Below are 12430 nucleotides of genomic sequence, written 5' to 3'. Positions count from 1 at the left end.
GACGTGCGGTAAAAAATCTGACAGCCTGAGCCTCTGGGGGGAACCTTCTGGTGGGTGCTGTCGCCTGATTGGCTGCAGTTTGGGCTACACAAAAGGACAGGGATAGTCACTAATGTGGAAGTTTTTTCTTCTGTAGCTTGGCTACTTTACTTCCTGGTTTGTTTTTTATTGGTATTTACTATGTATTTATAGCATATTATTGCTTTTTTATATACCGTGGGACTCCCACTCCGACGACGGGGAATGATTCAGGCATGTGAATCTATGAAAGACACCCCTAATACTGGAGAAATTGTTATTCACAAACTGAACTTCTAAAGTTACTACAACAAAAAAGGACCAAAACAGAAGTATTTCACTTCAACTCAGAGCTGAAGTAAGTCCAGCACCACACATGGATAAACACTGGTAATGCAATACCCACCAGTAGAAATCAGTGGAGTTGGAAATATTAAGTTACAATAAATTCATCTGAATAGTTAAAAATATAAATAATTATTATGTAGGACAATTATATAAAATCTGTACCTATATTTAGTTAATTATAAAATATTTTATTAACTTTTTTGCTTTTTAAAATTGATTCAGCAATACATTTCATTAAATATAATCAAATTAGTTGTAATTAATTCTATACATCACTTTCAATAATTATAAATGCATGATAGAATAGTATATTAATTTGAGATGAGGATGGATTTTTTTTATTTAATCTTGAGAAAAATATGTTTAATAGTAGTTAATATATTTGCAGTTCAACTAGCATTGTTACTTTTCCCTATAGCTTACATAGTGAGACCTCACATTTGGGGCAGCGATCTCTGGTAAAGTATTGGGTAAAGTTCTCTGAACTTTACCATAGAGTCATCTCAGCAGCCTGGGCAGATATCCCCACTTGGTAAAGAATAAGGGAAAATTACATATACTTTACCATAGGTCGAATGCTAACCCTGAGGCAAAGATCTTTGCATAGGAAGGAATTGGGACAATTTTAAATGTTTATTAAACTTGGAAGAAGATTGTAACATTTTTATTTTGGTAAATATTAAGGTAAAATATTTCTATATATGTATTTTAAATGTATAACTGAATACAGCACCCTCGTGGAAGCTGGAAGCTGTGTGCACGCCCTACCTGGTCTAGGATCGTTCTCCTGTGACCCTGCGAGTTCTGCATCTGGGGATTAACATAGCGCCTCGCCGGACCCGCTTCGCGGGTACCGCAGCGTCTTGCCTGTGGAATTGCTGACTGACTTGGAACCAGTGGAGAGGAGCGCGGGGCAGGTGACAGCGCCAGCGGGGCTGCGAGCTTAAAGGCCGGGACTCCAGTGTCCAGGAGTCCCTGCGCGCCCGATTGCAGACACCTGGGCTGCTCTCCCCGCTGGCCACGCCCCCCACCAACGGAGTAAAAACCCGTCTTTGCCTCCTGTTCTTTGGGACCCTCGTAGAAGCTGGAAGCTGTGTGCACGCCCTACCTGGTCTAGGATCGTTCTCCTGTGACCCTGCGAGTTCTGCATCTGGGGATTAACATAGCGCCTCGCCGGACCCGCTTCGCGGGTCCCGCAGCGTCTTGCCTGTGGAATTGCTGACTGACTTGGAACCAGTGGAGAGGAGCGCGGGGCAGGTGACAGCGTCAGCGGGGCTGCGAGCTTAAAGGCCGGGACTCCAGTGTCCAGGAGTCCCTGCGCGCCCGATTGCAGACCCTGGGCTGCTCTCCCCGCTGGCCACGCCCACCCGCCTATCAGCCTATGAGTCCGTTGTCTTAGTGTTCAAAGGTGACCAGTGCTACCGCTTCGCGGGAGCGCGCCGGGAGAAGCCCGGGACAAGGGCGGGACCGTCTAAGGCCGTCATAGGCCGGAGTAGGCTGGGTTGGGTCTACCCTCTTTAGCTTGTGTCTCAAACTTTGTTTCCTAATCCTGCTAAATTTCTTTTATTGTTGTACCTATTACGGTTAGTTATGCCTTCTCCGGCTAGGGAGGGCACACCCATGAAGCCGGGAGGGGTAAAAAACAGGACTCTAGATAACTATTTCCCCCGGACGGTGGGAGAAGGGGACACAGAAAGCACCTTGATTAAGCTCAGGGCAGAGCGCAGGCGCTCTATAGAAAATTTGAAGGTGAGGCCCCTCGGAGACAACTCTATACCACCTAGTGAGGAGCCAACCTCGTCGGATGATGTCCCACTACTGCTGAGGGACTGTACTCATAACCCGACTGACCCAACTATTAATTTAACTCCCTCTAATAGCCAAAGTAGCGAGACTATCGACTTAATTTCCCAGCCCCCACCGGTCACTAAAGCCAGGAAAGCTAAACCCAAGCAAACCTCTGTGCAAGGGGTACATGGGCCCCCACCGAATAAACGCAGGAGGAAGTCGAGGGGCGTTCAAGGAAAAATTAAACCAAAAATCCCCCATTCTGATTTCGGGAGGACAACAAAACCTCCCCTACCCTCGGAGAGGTTACTGGAAGAGGAACACTTAATACCCCCCGAAAAGGTTACTACTGTTACCAACTTGATAGATGCCACGGTCAATAAGGCCACCGATGTCGCACTTACTGTTGTTCCGTTAGGAAATCTTGAATTTTTGCTCAGGTCCTTACTATTGCCAATTAGCGAGAGCATCAAAAAGGTTGAGATTAGACTCACCATTTTGGAGGATACATTAAATAGCATGAAATCCTCGGCTGGCCTCCTGGGCAGATCTTCTGAGAGTATTTCCCCTTCCATGGCCCCTCAGAAACCCCTTAATAGGGCAGTTAGTTTAGCCCCACCCCAGTTCACCACTGCTGCCCCCCCTCCACAACCTCCCATGATTAATTTAGTCCCAGCCCATCCGCCTAATCCTAATAGGCCATCTTTACCTACAGGTCCAGCGCCCTTAATACGAACTATGGGTAGTACTGCTCTTCCACTCCCAATGAAGCCTCCCCCTAGACCGCGTAGGCCCAATCTCCCCCCAGAGGCAAATGATTTCATGGTAGTTATGGCTGGTGTTCCCCCACTTGAAGTGGGCGAAGTTGAGAACTTTTGCTCATTAAAAAGTAGGGTAATCAAATGGTTGAATGTGAACAGACCACTCCCGGTACATTTCAATAATGAAATCATTATGGTAAGAAGGGTGCCTTGGGTGGGTAAAACAAACAAATCTATAAACGGGGATTGCATACTGGTGAGTTTTAGAGACGCTGGGGCCGTTATGCACATATGTCAAGGGAAGAACAGATCACTGGAATCAACAATTCAGACCCTCCATGTGTCTTTCTTTTTCCCCCCTATCCCAATGCACCCCAATCAAACCCCAATGCACCTCAATCAAACCGCTGACAAATGGACGAGGGTCGCCCGGAGGGGCAGACATTATGACTTTAATGCTCGGCCAGTTTCCCTTCGACCGGAGTTATCCTTCCATGGTTTTAATAGATTTAGTTGCCTGAATGGACTTGAGGGGGTTGATTGACATATGGGCAGACATACCCACAGAATGGGAACTGTATCCCCAGGAGCTGTTAAAACAAGGGACTCTATAAAAACAGTAGACCCTCCATTGGAATTGGAGCAGCAAAGACCCCTGGTACAACAAACTTTACCTAATAGGGTTAGGAGGACTGAGGCAGACGTGCCCATGATTATAGCCGTTGAACTCATGGGGGGAAGAAACGGGCTGGAAACGGGTCGGGTGGAGACTGTGGAACAAACTGAGCCCTATGGGGGAATAGAGCAGGTTAATGAAGCACTGAGAATTATTTCATGGAATATAGCAGGTTTGGCAGCTAAATTCAACAACAAAGAGTGGCGCACTTATATCAGTAAATTTCATGTAATTAGTCTACAGGAGACATGGGCCCTTGATAACAGTAACTTTCATATGCAGGGGTATAAATGTTTCTTTGTCCCGGCGCAAAAAACGAGTTCGGGGAGAGCCATGGGAGGACTATCCATTTATGTAGATTTAAACCTCCCAGGCAGTTGGTCTACCCCAGACTGGAACTCCCATGCTATACAAGCAGTAAGGTTTACTGGGAAGGGTTTAAGATTCACTGTTCTCAATATTTACAACAATGGGGCAGGGGGAGACCATACCCCATTTGTAGGAGAGTTGGAAGACAGATTGGGTCAGGAACTTATAGCTCAGAAAAAGGGGCAGGCACCTGCTTTGCTGGTCATGGGAGACTTTAACTGTCACCTATGCTCGGCTCAGGTCCCAATAGAGGTTGGATGGTCCCATTGCCCCGTAGAGAATGGACCGCATTTCTCCCACCCGCCGGTTGGGTCAGCTTTTAGTAAGCTTAGGCTTAATTACGATTTAGAGCACACTATCAATATGATGGGTGTGCAGAGCGATGGCACCCTCCCACCTACATTTAAGGGTAGAGGATGCTCATGCATTATTGATTATATTTTAGTCTCCAGACTTTTAATAAATAGAGTCATCAGTGTAGGGATTGAATGGAGCAGTTTTAGTGACCACAACCCCCTTGTTTTGGGGTTGTTGTATCAGGTGGGCTCAAAAGGCAGACACCAAGGTACAATTACGGAGAAGGTAATAGACCAGGGTAGGAGACTAAGGTGGTCCAAAATAGACGGGGAAACCTTTTATAAATCCCTGTTGGACTCTGGTAAACCCGCCATTGATGATTGTTTAGACATGGATGTTCAGGGCTTGAGGTTACTTGAAGCATTTGACCAGATCGCTGACCTCATAGACGGTCTATTAAAAACCAGCACGCCCACAAGGAACTCTTGTAACCCACGATGGTTCGACAGAGACTGCTCAAAGGCCTTGAGGGAGCTCAAAAGTAGCCTTAAAAATAAACCAAGGGACTCCCTACAAATCATGGTGTGTAGGAACAAATATAAGAGGGAGATTAAGAGGAGGAAGTTAGCCCTACAGGGAGAAGCGTGGGCAGACCTCAGAGAAGCGGGGGAAAAAAGGGACATGTCCGGGTTCTGGAGAATTATTAATCAACCTACTTTCCAGGAAAACAACACCCTGGAGATAGGATCCAACATTCTCCCAGAAAAGTGGGTCTCCCATTACAAGGGACTGTATAATTACGAGCCAGAAAGCAGTGAAGAGCAGCCCGAGATCTCACACCAGGGCCCTGCAGTAGAATTTACCATCAAGGAGATCACGGCAGGAATAGAGGGATTGACAAAAAACAAAGCCCCTGGTCCTGACGGAATCCCCCCTGATTTGTTTCTGAGTTGTGTAGAACTCTGGGCTCCCATAATGACCAGGGTTATAAATACTGCCATCATTTATGGCCTGCCATCGTCCTGGTCTAAGGCCATAATTGTCTCCATTTTTAAGAAGGGCAATAGAGATGACCCTAAATGTTATCGCCCGATTTCCCTGATTGATGTCTCTGCCAAACTTCTGGGAAGGGCGATCCTTAATAGACTGTCCGAGTGGACCGAAGAAAATAACACCTTCTCGGACACTCAATATGGGTTTAGGACGGGGAGGTCCACCATTGATCAATGCCTGAACCTCTACATGCTGACAGCCAAATACACCATGGCCAGCAATGAAGCCATCTACATGGGGTTCATGGATTTGGCAGCGGCATTCGATCACGTTAATAGGGAGAAACTTTGGGTCATGATGTCCCTCATGGGGATAGAGGGTGGCCTAATTAATATCTTAAGGGAACTTCACAGTGATACCTCTGCTAAGGTCCATTTTAACAGGGAGGGGGGGCTGACCGACTCATTTCCTTGTAAGAGTGTGGTTCGGCAAGGTTGTATTCTTGCCCCTTTTCTATTCTCCCTCTATACAAACAACCTGGAGCAGTTCTTGTTAAATTTAAAAACAGATTGCCCAAGGGTGGGGACGCGTCATATTACGGTTCTGCTCTATGCAGACGACGCGGTCCTACTCGCACGTACGCCTAGGAGCTTACAGATTTTGATTGACGGATTTGGCAAATTTATGGGCTCTTTAGACCTTTTTGTTAATTTGGGTAAATCATATGTGCTGCTGGCTGGTAACAAACCTTGCACCAAATTTACGTACATGATAGGAAACCACAAAATAGAAGAGGTCAAAACATTTTCCTATCTAGGTGTAATTTTTGATGGGGCTTTACAATTTAACTCACTAGTTGAGGAGCGCTGTAGCAAAATGATTGCTACCAATGGGGCAATAGCAAGCTATGGTAGGAGGGTAGGTAGATGGAGCCCTGAACAGGTGATGAACCTGTATAGCTCCATATGCTGCTCCAAAGTGACCTATGGGGCAGAGGTATGGGGCTTTGTTAATACTGTAAAAATTCAGCGGGAGGAAAATAAATACCTAAAAACCATCCTGAGGGTACCCCCAAGTACTGCGGGCTTTATAGAACATAGGGAACTAGGGAGGCCTTACCTAGAAGACCTGGTAAAACTTAGGCCAATAGTGGCCTGGTTAAAAATTTGGGTCAATCCTGATGCGTCTCTAAGCAGAGAAATTTTAAATGATTGCTTAGAAAGGGATAAATGTATGAGAATACCATGGCTCAACTATGTAAAGAGTACCTTAGAGGCCCTTGGCTACAAGAACCTTTTCACTAACCCTGTAGCAATTGCAGCCCAGCATAAGACGTTAGTAAAAAAAGCGTTTCTGAAGCAAAAAGCACAACAGAGAGCTGAGGCTGAAGGGCTTAAAAAGACAGTGAGGGCTCACAATCTGGCTAAGAGCGTCGAGGGTATGGAGCCATATTTGTACCTCATGCACAACGCTCAGGATAGATATTTGATGTGCCGCTTTAGATTAAATTTACTTCCCTATCTATTGGCATCACCAGCAGGGTTCTCAACCACAATTGAGCAGAAGGGATCCTGCGGCTGCGACAATAGGTCTCCGCAGGATTCCCTTCATTTTGTTCTACTCTGCCCTTTCTTTACCATGCCTAGGCGCAGATTTCTAGTGAAAATTTTAAAAAAAGCCAATTTGGAACATGCTAATGAGGCCCTAATTTACCTACAGAAAGCATCTGACCCGTTAACATTATGCTGTATAATGAATTTTATCAAAGTGGCGGTCCGTTTAAGGGTAACCAGAGGAGAAGAATGATGTTTAAAAACTGTTATTAACTGTTTTAAAAGTGTCATAACCCCTTTTCCCTTTTTTTGTAATATGTAAACAATAATTATTGTAATCGGGATCTTGAAAATGATTTAATGAATTTTTTACTTATGTATAATGTATGTGCTTTTATGGTGATTTCTAATCACCGAATAAAGAACCCTTGAATTGAATTGAATTGAATACAGCACTAATAACTATATTCTGAAAAAAATCTTTAATTAATGTAAATATAATAAAATACATTAGAATTACTTTTCTCAAGTTTAAAATAAATTATGTATAGACATTATTAAAATGTAATTATATTTAATAAAATGTACTGCTATATTAATTTTGAAATGCAAAAACGTTTTGAAAGTATTTTAAAATTAACTAGAAAATATGTACTGTTTATATATTTTTCACATTAAATTGTAATTATTTATATATTGAACTATTGTAAATAACTGAATTCAAATTAACATTATTTCTTATGGAGTTTACATTTAAGTCCCTGTCTAAGAGAGGATGCTGTAGTAGTAGGGGTTGGCCATGGGTGGTGCTGGACTTACTACTGTTTTTTTTAGTAGTAACTTGCGCTTCAGAGGGTGGGGATGTGTATGTCTACACTGTAGTGTAACTTTACACTCTGATCTCAGATTTTGTGAATAGCCAAAAATAGTAAAGTTACTCAAAGGTGGAATAGTAAAGTTAGATGTAATAATTGCTCACAAGCATAACTAGCCATTGTGAATAACCCCATCTGCCTGAATGTGTTTCTTGTGAAAGCAGAATGCCATCCCTCACAGTCAAGTTATCCAGTGGCTGTAGGGGGGCTGATCCACTGCTGTATACTGTATGCGACAGAAGATGGAAAAAAATGTGAATGATACAATAATTTTGGCAAAATCAATAGGCCTTGATATCACTCGACCTAACAGTGCTATAGCCAGGCCCACACCAGGAAAAAACTTTCAAGTATTATACAATAATTTTGGCAAAATCAAAAGGCCTTGGCTACCACTCGACCTAACAGTGCTATATCCACGCCCACATCAGGAAAAACTTTCAAGTATGGGAAATCTACACTAAAACAGTATAAAAGGTGAGAATTTACTGCAATTAAATGTGAATTTCAAATGTTGCCATCAAAGATGGGTAAAGAGTGCATAGTTTACAACGTTGGCAAATTTAGAAAACTTTGCAACTTACAAACAGCACTTTAAAACGTTCATCAGTTTTTCCCAAATTTACTTGCAGGATACATTTTCTGTACAAAAATAATTCAGCAAACAAATGTTTTGTAAAAAAAACCTTTTTACAAGCAAACTCTCATGCCAAAAATGGGGGTAGTAGAGATTTTATCAGGCAAAAACCACAGTTACTGTATGTTTTCTCTTAGTATTTGTGTTTTTATGAACTTCACCAGTTTTGTGAAGCTCACCAACATGGCAAAGTTTAAAAACACTTCATAAAATGAAGGATGAAAAACCTTTACACCGGTACACATCACTACCTGTAAGTAAAGTTGTTCAGCTAAGGATGAGTTATGCTGAAGAGACAAGAACACAAGAGGCAAATAAGAACCAATACAGTTTATCATTGTTTGCAGGATTACCTTTTCAATGTTAGATCCCGATTTAAATGTCTCTCTTGTTATGTTCTGATGTACTTCTGGACTCTGTTTTTGTCTGTCTTCATTTTCTAACTTCAACGGCAAGGTAGTGGAATCAGCAGAATTTACCATTGTCAGAGGAGGTTTGACTCGTCCCTTTCGAGGGGTTGCTTAAATAAAGTTCAAGTCAGAATGAGTTAGTTTTGCAGTAATCTAAATCAACATACCTCACGGTCCCAAGACGTTGCTGAATGCTCAAAGATATGAGAAAGCAATTGATCAGCAAAATGAGTTAGTTACTTACTGTCAATAACACACTTTCAGGCGAATACAGTACAACACTGCGGATTAATCACCTTTTGTTGCTCACTACAGACACTAGATTGGAAACAGAAACTCTAACAGTAGTTCCTGCATGACAGCAGGTGGTACCCTTGGCCTCTCTCTCGCCTCTGTTCCACCTCAGGACATGACAACAGATCACATTAAGGTGGCATCTCTGTGCCTATGTCAGTTTACTAATTTGTTTTTTCTGCACTCTCAAATGCAATTCATGACTGACAGATTGAGAACAATGGTGGTATGCAAAAACTAACTAAGAATCATCTTAACTCCTAAAAGCCCACTCAACAGAAAGGTAAGGAGGATTTTCAGTGAGAAATATGTGGTTTGCCAGGGTAGCCACCAATTATGACTGACAGATTGAGAAAAATGAGATTGAGTAAAATCTAACTTGGAATCGTATTAACTCCTAGAAGCCCACTTATTAGAATAGGGAGGAGGGCTACAGTGAGGAATCTGTGGTTAGTTAGGATATATACCAGAGGGGTTATTACCAAACGTAAGTAGCTTATACTTCTGATAGATACTTCTATCTGCAGATTCCTCACCTAGTTGGAAAGAGTATCCACCAGAAAGGATGCTACTGAAGATAAGTAATTTTAGTCTTCTGATCAATACTTCTTACTGCAGATTGCTTAACTTGTGAATCAATACTGAAGCAATGCCCCTTCCACGGAAATGCTTCTGAGAAGTGGACTTTACATTAAGAATATAAGCACAGAGTTGTAGGTGATAGTGGTTCAGGTGTAATACTGCTATGAAGGACAGTAGATTCTCCGGAAGAGGAAATCAAAGATGCAGGCAGATGCTGAGTGTCAACAGTTCTGAGTACCAGCCCCTCCTGGTCCATTCTGAAGCCACATGAATCAGCTAAGCTTAGTACCAACGGACTTTCTTTAACACCGGCTGGATTAGAGTTAGAGACGGAAATGAACAGAGGAGAAGGTGAATCCCATCGAAGGCGAAAAGCCTCCCCATAAGACCCATGAGGAGAAAACTCTAGAGGCAGAAACTGGGACATTAATTAAGGTCAAAATCCGGATTTCGCTATTGTCGGTGAGATTTACCCCACCCCATCCACTATATTACGGTTTCTTTGCTTCACTCTCTCTCTTTCTTATTTCCTTATTTCATCTTTATTTATGGTTTAGACTCGTGTACACCCTGATATGTTATCTATTTACCAGTGTGTGGGGTTTCTTCTTCACCTCTCCCAGTTGCAACTATTCAATTATTAGTTCCATCATTGCCATCTCTACTTCAGCTACTAAACTTTATGCACATTGTTATCCACTGTCCTGTATATTAGCTTATCTTTTACAATGGAGTGTGCACACTTGCTCTAATTTGTATCAGTACTTTTTGTTACTCTTTATATGTATCGTTAGACCCGGCACCATTGACATGGGTCTCCCTTCCATTTTTGCTGTTGCCTCATGTGTTTTTACTGGTGTTAGATGCTTTGGGCACTGTGCCACTGCGCACACTTGCTCTAATTTGTATCAGTACTTTTTGTTACTCTTTATATGTATTGTTAGACCTGGCACCATTGGCATGGGTCTCCCTTCCATTTTTGCTGTTGCCTCATGTGTTTTTGCTGGTGTTAGATGCTTTGGCCACTGTGCCACTGCTATTCAGTGCCGCAGTGCAAGTGCTCCCTAATGTAAATTAATGTATGGATTAGTGATTCCATGTTTGGCTATGTTGGTTTACCTGTCAGACCCTAGACTAGTGCACTGAGTGTGCCAGGGCGTGTAATCCAAATACTGCTGGTGGGCCTGCAGCACTGGTTGTGCCACCCACAGAAGCAGCCTTGTAAAATATGTCTAAGGTCTGCCTTTGCAGAGCCTGTGGGCAATCTGGTACTGTCATGCTGACTGGGCAAGTGCACCCACTTGCCAGTCCCTAAACCTTCCCTTTTTTCATATTAGTCACCCCTATGGTAGGCCCAAGGGCATGGTGCATTGTAAGTATAAGGTAGGACAAGCCCTGGGGTGTGTGGCATGTCCTAATAGTGAATTACAGCCATTTTCGTGTTTCACTATTGCAAGGCTACATGTTCTCCATAGGCCAGAATGGGCTGTTAGAATTGTTACATTTTATAATCCTAACAGGCTCAGAGAACATGGTAGAAATTCGAGTTTAGTATGCCTGAACTCAGAATAAAATACATCTTTTAGTAACGTTTATTTTAATATTTTGTGTTTGCAAATACCACTTTTAGAAAGTAGGTATTTGCTTGTCTAACCATTCAAACCTGCCTCTGCTAGGATGTGTATTCCTATGTCTAGTTTCTGTGAGTGACAGGGCTGGGGAATTCCAGGAGACAGGCTGAGTCACCCATTGGTGAATAGAGAGATCTGCATCTTGATGGGAGGGAGGAGTACACCTGAACCTTGAATAGGGCTGTGCCTGCCTTCCACAATACTGGCTCCACCCCCTGGGGAGCGGCTGATGTCTCTGCCATGCACACTGAAAGAAGAGAAGGAGTCCTGTCAACAGAGTGCTCCAAGACTGTACTAGCCTTCCACAATGCTGCTCCACCTCCTGTGGGACGTCTGATGTTTCTGCCTTGCACTGTGAAAGGAGAGGAGAAGTCTGGAAAACAAAGTGCTCAGGAACTGGTTTGGACTAGGCAAAGGCCCCTCTCCCCTCTAAGAACAAAGGGTTTCTGGGTATAAATATTGGAACCCTGCTCCCATGAAATTAGATCACTTTGGACTACAAGAAGAAACCTTTACTGAGGAGAGGAACCTGATAAAACCGAGGAGAGACTATTCCCAAGCTGAAGTACTGCTTGGGGGATTGGCCTGCAGTGGTTGCCTTACTGCCAAAGGAAGGAGAAAGGAACTTTGTGTACTTTGCTTTCAACTTGTGAAGGATCTCCAAGGGCTTGGAAAAGAGCTTGCCTCCTGCTGAAGTCTCAGGGACAACAGACTTCAACCCCCTGCTCCCCAGAGTTCTTGTGGAAGTGCCTGCTGCTCTTTTGGGCCTTCTGAGGAACTGCATGTCGCAAGGAGCTGGAAGCGCGACTCAACGAGAAGAAGCGTGTCGCCGTCGCTATGCCTGCCGTCGCAACTCCGGAGAAAGGAGGGTGTTGCCGCTGGAACTGTCGCACTGCACCGTATCGGAGGGAAGCGTGCCGCAACGAAGAGGAAGCGCGTCACCGTCGCTGCTGCTGCCGTCGCAACTCCGAAGAAGGAGGGTGTCGCCGCTCTGGTTGTTGCACTGCACCGCATCAGGAGAAGAATCTCGCAATGAGGTCGGAGCGTGTCGCCGTCGCTGTGCCTGCCGTTGCAACTACGGAAAGGAGGGTGTCGCCACTGGAAGTGTCGCATTGCACCGCATCCACCAAGAGCACGTCACATCCCCGAGAAGCGCGCCACCACCGGAGCTGCTGCCATAGCATCTTGGATGTCGCCG

General features: G+C 44.0%; 1 protein-coding gene across 4 annotated transcripts in view; it reads right to left on the bottom strand.

The window, feature by feature from the left end:
- SYCP2 (synaptonemal complex protein 2) overlaps positions 1 to 12430 on the bottom strand; it is a 2783385-nt gene that overhangs the window by 1532900 nt on the left and 1238055 nt on the right. For all 4 annotated transcript variants that reach the window (XM_078651823.1, XM_078651822.1, XM_078651824.1 and 1 more), the window contains one exon: positions 8669 to 8835. In XM_078651823.1, coding sequence (XP_078507949.1) covers positions 8669 to 8835 — 167 coding nt within the window. The remainder of the gene's footprint in view (positions 1 to 8668; positions 8836 to 12430) is intronic.

The sequence above is a fragment of the Lissotriton helveticus genome, chromosome 7 (assembly GCF_964261635.1).
Source record: "Lissotriton helveticus chromosome 7, aLisHel1.1, whole genome shotgun sequence".
In the NCBI taxonomy this organism is placed as follows: domain Eukaryota; kingdom Metazoa; phylum Chordata; class Amphibia; order Caudata; family Salamandridae; genus Lissotriton; species Lissotriton helveticus.
Note: the sequence above shows the minus strand (reverse complement) of the source record. Positions and strands in the feature narration are given on the sequence as shown.